General features: G+C 38.6%; 1 protein-coding gene across 1 annotated transcript; it reads right to left on the minus strand.

The window, feature by feature from the left end:
* Nucleotides 1–5,445: 5,445 nt before the first annotated feature.
* Nucleotides 5,446–6,381, minus strand: LOC120526689 (olfactory receptor class A-like protein 1). The gene has a single exon (XM_039749847.1). It carries the CDS (start codon nt 6,379–6,381, stop codon nt 5,446–5,448), a length of 936 nt encoding a protein of 311 aa, XP_039605781.1.
* Between the last annotated feature and the right edge of the window lie 9,275 nt (nt 6,382–15,656).

Genomic DNA, 15,656 nt, shown 5'->3' on the forward strand with positions numbered 1-15,656 from the left:
ACTCATGAATTTAAAATCATAGATTACAATTGCTAAAGCAATTAAACTTAAATTAACCAAAAGCATGAAATATCGCAAAATTCTTATTTTTTTTTTCATGAATTCAACAGATATTCACAAAACAGATGGGTCTTCTATTACTTCTTAAATACACTGAGGGAGTCAGCAGTATGGATGGAGGTGGTCAGTCTGTTCCATCAACTAGGAACTACACAAGAAAAGAGTCTAGATTGAAACTTCATCCCACATAGAAATGGCATCTCCAGACTCTGTTTTCTGGCAGACCTGAGTGGGCGAGAAGGAGTATAGCACTTCACCAGTGTCTCCATATACTCAGGTGATGCCTCATTGACTACTCTGTATGCAAGCATCAGAGATCTGAACTTAATGTGTGCTGCTACAGGAAGCCATTGTAGCAACCTGAAGAGAGAAGTGACATGTCCCTGTGTCTGCTGGTTTTAATACAAGATGGGACGCTGCATTCTGGACCATCTGCACATAGTTGATTTCACATGTGGGTACTCCTGCCAGAAGCGAGTTAAAGTAGTCCAGATGCAACAACACCAAAGCATGGACCAGAAGTTGTGCTGCCAACGTTGTCTGAGTTACATAGGGAAAACTTTGTTGTTTTCACATACGTCCTTCAGAATATTCAACATTTTCAGAGATAGTGGATTTAGTGCTTGATAGGGTGAAGTAAACTGACTCCATAATATAACTGAAAAACTTCAGCACTCATGTAGGGAATGACGAATACACCTGATCTGAAGCTGACACAGACAAATTGAGTGCTTACTGTACAAACCTAGAGAACCCATAGAATTAGCAAGGGAGTGAAGGCAAAGACTAGCAAGCATCTCTCTTTGTTCTCTTCTTCAGAAGAGCTACTCTTACATCTCAGGGGAGCTTAGGGAAATGCAGTCTGAGTGAACATGTTCAAGACCTCAATTAGGCAGGCATCTGGAAGGATTTGTGGGCAAAATGTGATCAGTCCCTGTTGGTAGAGTTTGGGGAACCCATGCACTGTAACTCTTTATGGCCTCAAAGATGTCCTGACAACTCATTTAAAGAATTAGGAAGTGATTGTCTCTCTGGCTGTTCTCAGTTAGGGTGGGGAAATGTTGACCTCTTTTGAGAATTATGTTCAAAAAGAGGAAGTAGGACTCTGCGGAACTGTGAATATGCCCTTCTTGTCTCAGAAGAACTGTTTGAGGCTGGGTTTATCTTCGTGGCTGAAGTACAGTACCTTTAGAAAGTGTTCACCTCTTAGACGTTTTCACATTTTATTATTATATAAAATTGCAACACTAGGTTTAATTTGGCTTTTTGTCAAAGTGAAAACAGATCTTTGCACAGTAGTCTAAATCTCTCTATATATTTGAAATCCAATGTCTGTCTGTATGTATGTCCACTTTTCATGAGAGAACTACTTAACAGATTTAGAGTGGGTTTTTTTCTATAATTTTCTTGAACATTCTGGTTGATTTTGCGACTTCTGTCATCGAGCTAAGTATCATAGTTCGCTTGTGGTACCGATATATTTATGCAAATCCAACAGAGTGACTGTGGGCTAAGAGCAGAGGGGCAGGGCCTTCCTCATTCACTCGCCAGCTTCTGTTTGAGTTAGTCTATGTCTCACCACGTGTCAGAGTGCACCTTGCCTCCGCTTAGCTAGTTTGTTCAGCAGACATTATAATCTACAGATTGTTAAGGAGTAACGATAGATAGATAGATAGATAGATAGATAGATAGATAGATAGATAGATAGATAGATAGATAGATAGATAGATACTTTATTAATCCCCAAGGGGAAATTCACATACTCCAGCAGCAGCATACTGATAAAAACAGTATTAATTAAATAGTGATAAAAATGCAGTGTAAGTTAAAAAATGCAGGTATAACAGACAATATCATTGTATAATGTTAACATTTACCCTCCCGGGTGGAATTAAAGAGTCGCATAGTGTGGGGGAGGAACGATCTCCTCAGTCTGTCAGTGGAGCAGGATGGTGACAGCAGTCTGTCGCTGAAGCTGCTCCTCTGTCTGGAGATGATCCTGTTCAGTGGATGCAGTGGATTCTCCATGACTGACAGGAGCCTGCTCAGCGCCTGTCGCTGCACCACGGATGTCAAACTGTCCAGCTCCATGCCTACAATATAGCCTGCCTTCCTCACCAGTTTGTCCAGGCGTGAGGCATCCCTATTCTTTATGCTCCCTCCCCAGCACACCACCGCATAGAAGACGGCGCTCGCCACAACCATCTGATAGAACATCTGCAGCATCTTATTGCAAATGTTGTAGGACGCCAGTCTTCTAAGGAAGTATAGTCGGCTCTGTCCTTTCTTGCACAGAGCATCAGTATTGGCAGTCCAGTCCAATTTATCATCCAGCTGCCCTCTCAGGTATTTATAGGTCTGCACCCTCTGCACACAGTCACTTCTGATGATCAAGGGGTCCATGAGGGGACTGGGCCTCCTAAAATCCACCACTAGCATCTTGGTTTTGCTGGTGTTCAGGTGTAAGTGGTTTGAGTCGCACCATTTAACAAAGTCCTTGATTAGGTTCCTGTACTCCTCCTCCTGCCCACTCCTGATGCAGCCCATGATAGCAGTGTCGTCAGCGAACTTTTGTACGTGGCAGGACTCCGAGTTGTATTGGAAGTCTGATGTATATAAGCTGAACAAGACTAGAGAAAGTACAGTCTCCTGGGTTGCTGACCACAATGTCAAACGTTTAACGTTTTTGAGAGAGCTCCATGTGTTTTAGAGGGTAGCTGCTGATTGCCAGAGATATCACGGCCACATGCTTTTCTCCCCATGGCGGGGAGGCTTTCCCGTCAGAGCTTAACAAGATCAGATACAGTGCCAATGTCTATTGATTTTTAAAGTTTGTCTTGTTTCACTACTATGTGGGTAAAGCCACGGGGTACAGGTAGTGTGTATATATATTAGTAGTGATAAGAAAACAAACAACAAAACAATATATATTTCACTTCCTCTAAAGCTCCCACATCATCCACAACCTCAAAAGTGACCGGCAGAATATAATAATAAAAGGGTGCAGCAAAATAAAGAAAAAAATATGCAATACAAACCCTCCTTGACCCCACGCTGAACATGAAACAAATGACACACAGAGAACACAAAACGCACACGAAAGTGCAAAAGATTATACGAGAAATGAGTTGTGATTGTGAATCTTGTTCAGCTGAAAATGCATCCTACGGCAGTTATACACAAATACAATTGATGGCTTGCTCCTCTCCCAAACAACAAGAAACAGTCTAACCGTACTTATCCTTGGTGCGTCAGCATAGTCCAGAACCCCTGGATTTTGCGTTGCAAAGGTGAAGTTGTCTGGTGTTGAAAACAGCAAGCAGAAAAAGACGTAAGTGATCTGGATTAGTGCTCTCTCTTGGCTCTGCAATGAAGTGTCCGTAAAGTGAAGCAGGGTCCTTTTTCTTCTTGTTCTTAAGTTTAAAGAGTAATGACCCTTATGCAGTTGATGGGAGTGACAGGGCAAATTATCACGAGGGACAACATTATCCTTCCCCCTTTGTTTCCTGGGGACAATATTTATATAGACACACAAAGACCATATAAATAGGGCAACGCTATGAAAGACGCGACTCAGCACTGTATACATTTAAGACGTCGTTAATCATGTATCACCGCTACAGAGTTTTCTAATGTTCGGTGGCTGCCTGGGTTTTCCTCCCACATTACCACAGACAGGCATGTTAGGTTTACTGGCAGCTCTACATCGGCCCTGTGTGGATGTTCATGTGAGTGGGCCCTACAATGTACAGGACTGATTCTTGGCTTGCAGTCAGTACTGCTGGGATAGGCTGCCATCCCTTATTACCCTGAAATGCGATAACTGAGTTTGATCGTGATCATGTGTTCTGAGTACATCTACAGAGAAAGGCACTCCTGTATATACTGAAGAAGATGAATCTAATTGGTTTTAAAATGGCTTTTATGAAAGAATACTACTTATGCCAGAAAACAGTAATCATGGAAAAGGTAAGAGAAACTATATTAACAGGCATTCATCATGTTTCCCTCTAGAGGTTTCCACATAAAATATTACATATTTGTGTTCAATAAAAACTGACAAAAAATAAGCAGAAATTGATTTATTTATTTTCATTTTAATTTACAACAAAACTCCTATTATGAAAAAAGACTGTTAGAAAGCCTCAATGATCACCATCTTCATCAATGGTGGGTATTTAGCAAGCCAACTTATCAAAAGAAATATATACTACCAGTTATTTAAATATTTCATATTGAGGGGATTGATAGGATTAGAGACTCATTAACAGCAAATTAATTGAGGGTACTGAAATGGTAGCCTGCAATCACTTCCTTGGCCATTATGGATCCACATTGCCAGCCATCAATTTTCTAAGATGTCAATTAAAAGTTGGGTTGTAGGGAAATGGGGCCTTATCTTGGTTGCTGTTGTCACTGGACTGGAACCACCACTGAGCAGACATCAGCTCATTTCAGGGTATACTAACACCAGGCCAGAGTTGAATGACCAATTAACCTAACCTGCTCTTCTTTAGGACATACACCTTTCCACATCATAGTATTCGGAGACCTTGCTTATCCAATTTAGGATTTGAAATTTTGGAGTTAAACAGGATGACACGAGGAAACACCTGCATAGACATGGACAGAACATGCAAATTTCATAAAACCTGAGAGAGGGCTGGGGATCAAACCCACGTCCCCAGACCTGTAAGGCAGTCCATTTGGGAATTCCCCCAATGACCACCTAAAAAGCACATCTAGAGACAGTACATCTTATATGTATACCACATATGGGTCAGCTTTCATGGGCTTCATAGAAGAAAATGCCAAAGTGCTCCCATGAGTCTATTTAGATGCTTCCCAGTTGTACATCTTCATGAGATGTTAGTGCGCATTCATTTAATTATTATTTTAGTTGTTCATTTGACAGAAACTTTACCAATACAAGAATTTTTTTCAAATTCAGCATAATTTTGAGTGATTATCATATTTTACGTCATAGCCTGGGACTGAACTGACAATCCTTAAAGAATTACCCGCTACACAAAAGCGTCTTCCACCTGATATTCCATTTGCAGCCAACCTAACAACACTAACAACTTTGACTTGTACTCATAAAAGCTGGGTTATGATAAACATTTAAGAAGTTTGAGTAAACAAAAGAAGCCCTTTCAGTCCACCAAGCCAGGCCTGTATTGACCAACCCTTCAGGTGTGTTGCTCTGCTCAGTCTGCTGGCCTTTGATATTGTGATGTGTTTTCTCTATCTCTCTTGAGACAGAACTGTCTTAAAGTTACTACCCCAAGATGTTTTTCATTTCTTTTTAGCTGGTCATAAAATAAGTAACAGCCACAGGATAAAGATACATTAGATATCTCATTTATTCATTCATTCATTTATTTAAGAGTTAATGCTCTTCACTGATTGTGAGAGTCTTTTCAGCTTTGCTTTGACCTTAGGATTGGTGGCAATGACAACGACAGGGCACACTGAACTGTAGAGGGCAGCAAAGAAGACTCTGACTTCATTAACAAGTGATATGGCTTTCAAGACAGACAATGAGTACAACCAGATGATATTGTCAACTCCGAAGAAAATGACATAGAGGATGACCAAGGTGACCACCGCTTGGGATGCCTTGGTTTCTGGTCTTGAATCTGACTGACCCCGATCAGAGCTCCTGATGCTTTTGACTTTCTTACCATGTTGGTAGAGAAGTACTAGAATATAAACACTCATGAAGGTCATTAATAAGATAAACACAAAGTCTCTAAAAAAATTAATGAGGCCTGCTGAGACATAGGAGGCTGCATCAGGATAAGGAATAAAGCAGAATTCCAAGTTATACGTGTAAGGTGGCACAGTATTATTTATCAGTTTGGACACAGCGTATAGAATTGGATTCAGACATGTAGCAGTACAAAAGGCATAGAGAAATATGATTAAGGGCAGAAGACACCTTGCCAGTCCATTTTTCAGCACTGCCATCTTGGTGATGTTAGGGGAAATGATGACAGCTTGGTATATGCTTAGTAGACAGGTGAGGCTTATGGAAAGGCCACGGAAAAGGCGAAAGCAAAAGACGATAATTTTGCATCCTAAATCATCAAATAAATTGGTGCACCCAAATGCAGTCAGCGTTTGAGGGAGACTGCGAGACAGCGCCATCATCAGGTTGGCTAAAGCTAGGTGGAACAGAATGACATCGGTGGGCATGAGTTTGCCATCGGTTAGCAGCATGTCCAGGAAAGCACAGCAGATGGCGATATTGGATGGAGTGCTGATCAGGGTCAAGATGAGGAATGCTGAAGCTTTGACGATCGATCTGGTGTCCATCGTGGTTCTGTCAAGCTTTTGTAAAGGAATACAAGAAAAACAAGTTTAACTCAAAGTTTATTTTCTTGGAATAAAGACATGAACACAGTTATCTGAGATTCAGTTACAGTGAACTCTCACTTAATAGGACTAATATGGGGGAAAGAAGGTCAGAATGTCTAGAGTTCAGAGGTGTTGGCATTGCTGCTGTTAAATAGGGATGTCAGAGGAAAGCCCAACACTTTATTTTGTCCTTTTTCTTTTCATATCACTTTTTATATTTGATAAATACCTTGGAATGGGTGTATTGCAAGTGTCATCATAGGTATTGTGGACTGTAGGAAAGCTCATTTCAGTTCGTTGACACTTCCGCACTTAAGCGCTAGATGGACCAATGTGTGGATTAGGCAAGCTACAAAGTATATAAAATTGTGGTGGTATTGCCTGTCATTCATCTTCTAATCCAGAATAAGTCTTAGATTTTAGATCATATGAGAATAACAGTGCCCTTTTCTATTATGATATTAAGATTTTCTTTCGGCTTTACCCTCTAATTTCATGACCAGATTGACTTTCATGATTTACCAGGGTTTGAGCTCTCAAGAATTGCTTGATAGTGATGTGCACCAGAGCAGACTGGGGCAGTATTTGCAGATTCTGAGATGAAACAGTCCTCCCAGTATTCTCAAGTTATTGCACCAATGGCTTATGTTTCTTAACATCCAGCTGGTTAGTGGACAGGGCAGCATGATGATGCAGGGTGGGTAACTGTAAGGGCGTGAATGAGTGTGACCTTCCACTGTTGGTTTCTGCTGTACTGTATACCCATTGCTACTGCCTCAGCACAGCCTTGTATTAGTAAAACTGGGATCAGAAAATGAATGGATGAGCACCCAGTCAGCATGTTACAATCTAATTATTTTATACTTTTGTCTTTGTAAAGGAAACATCTAAGTGGTTACAGATAGAAAGCAAACTATGTGTGCCTGCAAAGATTCATTGTTCATGACTGAATTTAGTAAGCCTTTAGTCTGATTTGGCTATAAATTATGATCACGTAGTACTGATGGGGGATTTTAATGTACACATTGATGTGGAAACTGACACTTTTAGCAAATGTTTTACTTTTTTGTTAAATTCAGTAGGATTTTTTCAGTATGTCAAAGGTCCAACTCATAATCATAACCACACATTAGATTTAATTATAACTTACAAAGTTGAAATTCAAAATTCAAACATTACTCCATTAAATTAAGTTATTTCTGATCACTACTTAATTAAATTTGATTTAGTCCTTCCCTTGCCAATGCATTCACAGATTAAAACAAAGACAGTGCAACATCTAGATTGTAATTCTATTTCAAAATTTATAGATACTTTGAGTAAGTCAAGTGTAATTGTGGAAAACCATTTAGATCAGTTAACATCAAATGTAAACGTGGAAAACCATTTAGATCAGTTAACATCAAATGTAAACGTGGAAAACTATTTAGATCAGCTAACACTATAATGTGACCTTGAGAGATGCTCTGGACACAGTGGCTCCCCTTAAAACAAAAGTGATCAAAACACATAGAAACTCTCCATGGTTTAATGAAAACACTCGAGCTCTTAAATTAGAGTGTCGAAAACTGGAGCGCAGATGGAGAACAACAAAGCTACATGTCTTTCAAATTATATGAACAGACGGTGTTAAAAAATTTCAAAAGCTCTCTTTAAAGCTCGCTCAGAATACTATTCTACAATAATTGACAGCAATAATAAAAATCATTGGGCACTGTTTAGAACAGTGGCTAAATTAACAAATGGGAATTCAGATCAACAGTGCAAAATACCAACAGATATTAGCAGTACAGACTTTATGAACTTCTTCAATCTGAAAATTAAAAATATAAGATCCCAGTTCTCAGCATCACAGTACAAACCAAATACTAGCCTAGCAGACCTTGAAATTTTAATCCTGTAACTGAGCAGGAAGTCTTAACTTTAATTTCTAAAATGAAGCCCACTACGTGTTCCCTAGATCCAGTGCCAACAAAACTAGTAAACAGTTCAATGGATGTTCTTGCAGCGCCTATTCTAAACATTATCAATAGTTCATTATTGCATAGCACAGTACCTGATGCACTAAAAGTGTCAGTCATTAAACCGTTACTTAAAAAGTCAGACCTAGACCCACACATACTAAATAACTTTAGGCCTATTTCAAATGTACTCTTTCTCTCTAAATTACTAGAAAAAGTAGTCGCCAATCAGCTTCAGTCACACCTTACGCATTACAATTTATTTGAGAAATTCTAGTCTGGTTTTCGCACTGGTCATAGTACAGAAACGGCACTAAGGCAGGTTGTGAATGACATTCTGATAGCCTCTGATGAAGGAAACTCCACTGTAATTATGTTGTTAGACTTAAGTGCAGGATTTGACACCATTGACCATTCTATTTTACTGCACAGGCTAGAAAAATATGTTGAGCTTACAGACACTGTGCTCGCTTGGTTTAGATCTTATTTATCAAATCGATTCCAATATGTACAGATATGTGCTGACAGTACTCCATCATTATACACAACGATGGCGTATCGCAGGGCTCATTACTGGGACCTTTACAATTTTCACTTTACATGCTTCCACTGGGATCTCTCATTAGGAAACATAATGTTAATTTTCACTCGTATGCAGATGACACCCAGCTATACCTTTCACTTATAGTGGCTCTAAAATCCGTACTGACCCCAACTCTCTCTTCTGTTTCTTTTTCCGGTTTCTTTGTGGGGGCGGCCTGTGCCACCACCACCTACTCAAAGCATCATGATGCACCAACATTGATGGACTGAAAGCCAGAAGTCTACGTGACCATCATCATCAGGTCCTTCCATGAAAACCCTAAATACAAAGAGGACTGTTTGACTTATGTTAGGTAGATTGCCCAGAGGGGACTGGGCAGTCTCTTGGTCTGGAACCCCTACAGATTTTACTTTTTTCTCCAGCTCTTGGAGTTTTTTTTTGTTTTTTCTGTCCACCCTGGCCATCGGACCTTACTTATTCTATGTTAATTAATGTTGACTTATGTTTATTTTTTATTGTGTCTTCTATTTCTCTATTCATTTTGTAAAGCTCTTTGAGCTACATTTTTTTGTATGAATATGTGCTATATAAATAAATGTTGATTGATTGATTGATAGATCAAATTATGTTTCTCTGATGTCTTTAATTAGTTGTGTTAGTGAATTAAAGGAGTGGATGGATGAGAACTACTTGTTTTAAACACAGATAAAACAGAGATGTTAATTGTTGGAGGGAATGACGCTGATCACTACAATATTTTGTCATCATTTAACTCAGTTGGAATCCCCATTAATTTTACTGAATCAGCCCACAATCTAGGAGTTATCTTTGACTCTAGCATGTCATTTAAAGCACATATTACAAAGTTGTCCAAATCATGTTTCTTCCATCTTAAAAATGTTGGGAAATTAAGGCGCTTTCTAAATAAACAGGATTCTGAGAAATTAATTCATGCATTTATTTCTAGTAGGATTGACTACTGCAATGCTGTGTTCACTGGCTGTTCAAACTGTTCTCTATACAGCCTCCAGTTAATCCAAAATGCGTCCGCAAGAATTATTACAAGAACAAGAAAATATGAACTCATAACTCCAGTTCTTAAATCCTCACACTAGCTCCCTGTTAAGTTTAGGGCAGATTTCAAAATCCTCCTTTTAATATATAAAGCCTTAAATGGCCAAGGTCCGGCTTACTTGTCTGAGCTTATCATGACTTACAAACCAGAGTGCACATTAAGATCTCAAGATGCCGGTCTGCTTTTGATTCTAAGGATTAATAAAATAGAATTAATAATAATATGACATTGAGCTTTTAGTTACAGGGCCCCTAAACTGTGGAATGGTTTGCCATCTACTATAAGAGGTGCCCCTTCAATCTCAGCTTTTAAATCCCGGCTGAAGGCTCGCTACTTGAGTTTAGCATATCCTGACTAGAGCTGCTGGTTAACTGTCCACACTGCATCTCTGTTGTTAGTCATTAGCACTAAAACATAAGTAACATAATAGTTATAATTTGATACTAACCCTCACCTATTTTGTTTCTCTTCTCGGTACTCAAATGTGGCACTTCGTGCCATGGCCCACCTGCCAAGTGGTTTTAACTGCCTAAGGTAAAGTCATCACTGATGGAGGATCGCAGGAATTATGGGAAAGAGGGGTCCTTTCATCGGATTAGCGCTGTTTCAGCTGTGGAATGGCCAAATGGAGGAGGCAGTTTGATGAATGAGGTCTCCAGGACTCTAAATAAATCCAAATCATATTATGTGATATCATCTACTGTTAAATTCTACTCTGTACTTCTAATTTTTTAATTTTAATACTGTTTTGAAGATTTATTCTGTTCTGTGTATTGTATTGTATTGACCCCCTTCCTTTTGACACCCACTGCATGCCCAACCTACCTGGAAAGTGGTCTCTCTTTGAATTGCCTTTCCCGAGGTTTCTTCCATTTTTTTCCCTAGAAGGGTTTTTTTTGGGAGTTTTTTCTTGTCTTCTTAGAGAGTCAAGGCTGGGGGGCTGTCAAGAGGCAGGGCCCGATAAAGCCCATTGCGGCACTTCTTGTGTGATTTTGGGCTATACAAAAAATTAATTGTATTGTATTGTACTGTATTAAAAAATATTATGTTAGTCTGTTAGAATCATTAAACCATCATCTGTACTCAGAAAAGCGCATTGATTTCCTTAAGGTCATAAAAAATCTTCCAAACATACATTAACATTTTAAAAAATTACAAGCTGTTCTACCCCTCTAAGATGTGTTGAAACCTAAGTAATCAACGTAGACCTTGGCGTTAACGTTTGCAGTGCACCATACAATGCATATGTCTCTGTTATTCACCATTTGGTATGGGATTAAAGTGTTATTGTTTGTGATGCACCATCTGTTGTAATGACAAATGCAATGCTTATGTCTCTGTTATATGCCATATGAGATGGGATTTGTTAAAGCAGTGGTAATGTTTGTGATGTACCATCTATTGAAATGACAAATGAAATGCATTTTATTCATTTTGTTAACTAAATATGATTGTGTTGTGCCAACATTTGGAATTGCAGAGACATAGCAACCAGACGGACAAACAGACAGACACATGCAGACACTCATCTTTTATTAAGGTGGATTGCTTTACCTCGGTGACATTAAGTAAAGACAGACTCGCTAGAAAGCCATTGGAGTGTTTAGCCTTTCATGGCTTCAGCTGTACAAACAATAGATGTTGTTATATGACTGGGCTGCACAAAAGTTTTTTTTGCTTGCCTGGGTGAGTTGTTTTTTGGGGCCACTCTCTGTGGGGACTGTTCATTCAAAGTTTAGGTGGGAGATCAAGGGTCATTGATTTTGTCTTCATGGTGGAGATTTTATTACCCATTTCTCCCAGAGCTTGTTCAGAATGGCCCAAGCTAATAGGTTCAACACAAAGAGTAACTTTTTTTGGATTTTGTTTTAAAATTAGAATGATCATTAGATACTTTTTGGTTTAACTCCATAAAACCTCTGTAATTGATCCATTTACATGACCTGTTTATCCAGTGAAAGGTGGCTGGCAGCTAGAGCCTATCTCAGCAATCACAGGGCACAAGTCTGGGACAAGACCTGAATGGCGCGCCAGTCCATCACAGGGTGAAGATAAGCTCTCATCAGGAGCCAGTTTATCAATGCCAGTCCACCTAAGCTGCATGTCTTTGGACTGTGGGAGAAAACCAATGTGGACATGGAGAGAACATGCAAACTCCACACTGGGAGAACAAAGCACTACCACTGCTCCACCATGCCTTCCAAATCTCAGTAACAGAAATTAAGACTCCATTATGGAACATAAAAAAATGAAAAAAATTCAAGAGTAATGAATAGTTTTTGTAGCTGCTGTAAAAGCCTTTGCAGTGATTTTCCCTCATGTAAAGACTTTCATTTAATTGATTTTTTTCTCACTCTACATGGATTTTCTTCATACTACAAGCCATAAATTATAATCTAACAGTAATTAATTAAAAAAAAATATTGATAGGAAAAAGAACTTTCATCAAGATTTACAAAATTTGACAAACCTTGACAGTAGTAACGGCAATCCTTTAGAACAGGGGTCCCCAACTCCAGTCCTGGAGGGCCGCAGTGGCTGCAGGTTTTCATTCTAACCCTTTTCTTAAACAGTGACCTGTTTTTGCTGCTAATTAACTTCTTTTGAAATAATTTTAATTGACTTCCTCATGAAGACTCAGACCCCTGTATTGTTTCTTTTTCCTTAATTAGCAGCCAAACAATAATGAGATACAAAATGAGCCAAAACAAGACCAGCAAACTGTGACCATCATACAATATCTGAACATAAAGAAAGATGAAGGTCTCAGGAATGCTGATCTGCTCTTTTACCTGTGCTCTTGGAAAAGAGAAAATCAACAATTTCGGAAATGTCTGCTATGGCACAATGAGAGAAGCAACAAGCCATAGAATTAAAGAACGGTTTTAATTTACAACAAGAATCAACACAACTGGTTAGAGTGAAATTGGTGGGAGTTTGAGGCCCTGACTTAGCTGATCTTCTGTTGGCTCACTCACTTCACATTTCATTTCTGTTTAAGGAAAGAAATGAAGCAATTCAAGGAAGAAATTCAGGGGAACAAATCTTAAAAAACAAGTCAACTAAAATGAATTCAAACAAAGTTAATTAGTAGTAGAAACAGGTCACTAACTAAGAAAAGGATTAGAATGAAAATCTGCAATCACTGCAGCCCTCCAGAACTGGAGTTGGGGAGCCCTGCTTTAGAATAATCACGCCACTTTTCATATCTTTACATTTAACTAATTTTCCTCCTAAGATTATCTAAGTCTCATTTTTGTGTTAATAAGTTGAATTTTAAGGAGCAGTAATGCACAAATAATTCCACAATGTGAGCCTAATTATGCCACCACTGATTCAAAATATCACTGTTTTGCAGACTGCATTACCACTAAGATGTCATAATTCACATTTTGGTGCTTATTCCAGGATTTTTAGAAGCCAACAACGCACAAATAAGTAGCTAACGAAAGTCAGACATCATCAGTCTTAAACTCTTGCCGTAATGAGATAGAAAATTGTTACAATAAGACATATTTACATTCTCCAGCCTACTCAATTTGGATCAAGGATGTCAGGACTCCATCCATGTGATACAACATCAAATCTCACTTTATGATGAACTGAATAAAAGTGAGGATGAGCTCAATCTGTATACAAGACATTAGACATTTATCATTATTAATAAACATATTTTTGGACACATTAGCAAATCAGATTAAACAAATAAGTCAAACATTAAAAAATGAATGATGTTTGGGTTGTTGGAATGAAGGACACTAAATGAGCAACTCTTACAATAAAACATGGACACTGACACATTGAAAATGATCTAAAGCAGCACCAACAATTAGCTGGCACAATGACTTAAAATGTCAAATGTGCAGCAACAAACTGGATGACAAATGCACAAGAGAGATTCTAGCAAACGGGTGCCATCCGTCTGGTTAGCCCCATTATTGGTTTACACTAAATAGGCACCCACCACAAATGATGATGAGGGCAAGTCAGCAGACCCCCTTACCTTATATTTTCAGCACACTGTAGGTCTGAAGCAAAACACCCAGTCTCTTCACACTGCCGATCTTTGCTGCCTGCATCCTGATTTATAAGTGGCACAAATATGTCAGACCCTGCAGGGACACCATGCCAACACACTGGGGAGTGCCATCCCTAGGCAGAAAAACAGCCTGATTCAACTTACTCGCCTTACATAAGAGCAAAAGTCAATATGTAAAAATGATTGTTTCTTATAATTGATTTATCAGACAAGGTGAATATTATTTAGATTTTTCTCTCTCTCTGACCACACAATGGAAACAGATGGAAGGGCAAATCATAAAGCAGAGTTATGAGAAAATCAGTTGATATCTGTTCTAATAAGAATTTGGTTTAATTTTTAATGGGCTTTCTGTAAATTTTTTAAATGATTTTTTTAACCCAAACAGATCATTTTTGATGTTTGTATTTTGCTAGACTAGGAGGATCTGCCCCATGCTTTCTTCGCTCGCCAACTCCTGGGTTTGGCTAACCAGATATACAATTTAAAGAGATTGTTATTTTCATGGGAATTGCTACAAGTGCATTAATTTCACTTTTACTTTAAAGCTTCAGTAAAAACAATATTTGAAATTAACTTTTCTTTAAGATTGCATTGAATTTTGATTCCATGTTTGGAGTTACATCGTAAAAACGCAACATATAACTGCCCGTGAACGAATATCATTTCTTTCACTCTAATAAATAAACCAACTTTTTGGACTGTTTTTCCATGTGCTTTGTAAATTGTCATAGCAAAAGCTATTCTTACGGGAAACTGTAAATGTTTGAATACGAATGGCATATCAAGATCTCCTTTGGAGTCTAATGTTATCCCCTAAATATTTACTACATTGCCTTGTTGTCACCTGTGAAAATTTAACATGTTAGAATTGTTTGACCAATTTTTAATACAACTAATCTTGTCCCATTGCATAGCCCATCACTCATGCATAAATTACGCAATAACATTACGATACATCCTTCTTTCAACAGTAATTCAGCTGGTGGAAGACCGGACAGTGTTAATGGTTGTAGACATTCTTTGGGATATTCACCACCAGTTCACCAACAGTTCACCACCAACTGTTTCAGTATAGTCTATTGATACACATTTAATCAATTTGCCGTGTAACTGATCGACAAATTTCGCATAACGAACCCCGTTTAAGAAATTCGATTGTGTAAATGGATGCTCTGATTTAACTGAACACTGTTTCAAGTTCCTTCTGATAAAACAATCTACTTACAACAGTTGGAAAATCCAGAGCCAATGTAGCCGGGGGCATTGTTCTCAAGAATCAACAAATTTCTGGCCACTGTGGATTGCACGTCATTGTAATAACTAAATCTGGCCAACCGATAGTTCGGGATATTGCCATTACATTATGATATAACTGTTGCAATGCTCTTGGACTAACTTGATATGATGATGGTAATGTTCCTCCTTTACCAACTTTGAATTTGTTGGAACTATTGATATTTCAATTTTGAACGCGATCAATGAGACCTTGCATATGTTCCGCTCTAAGTAAAGCATTCACACGAATTTGAGGTGAGATGACCATGGTCTTGTTTGAAAATTGTTGTAAGTGGGGCGTGACTTGAAACAATCTCATGGCAAAAGTCTCCGTCT

This window comes from Polypterus senegalus, chromosome 3 (genome assembly GCF_016835505.1).
Source record: "Polypterus senegalus isolate Bchr_013 chromosome 3, ASM1683550v1, whole genome shotgun sequence".
Taxonomy (NCBI): domain Eukaryota; kingdom Metazoa; phylum Chordata; class Cladistia; order Polypteriformes; family Polypteridae; genus Polypterus; species Polypterus senegalus.

What these genes read in the sequence shown, in the direction of transcription:
- LOC120526689 (XM_039749847.1), bottom strand. Translation starts at nt 6,381, where the DNA reads ATGGACACCAGATCGATCGTCAAAGCTTCAGCATTCCTCATCTTGACC.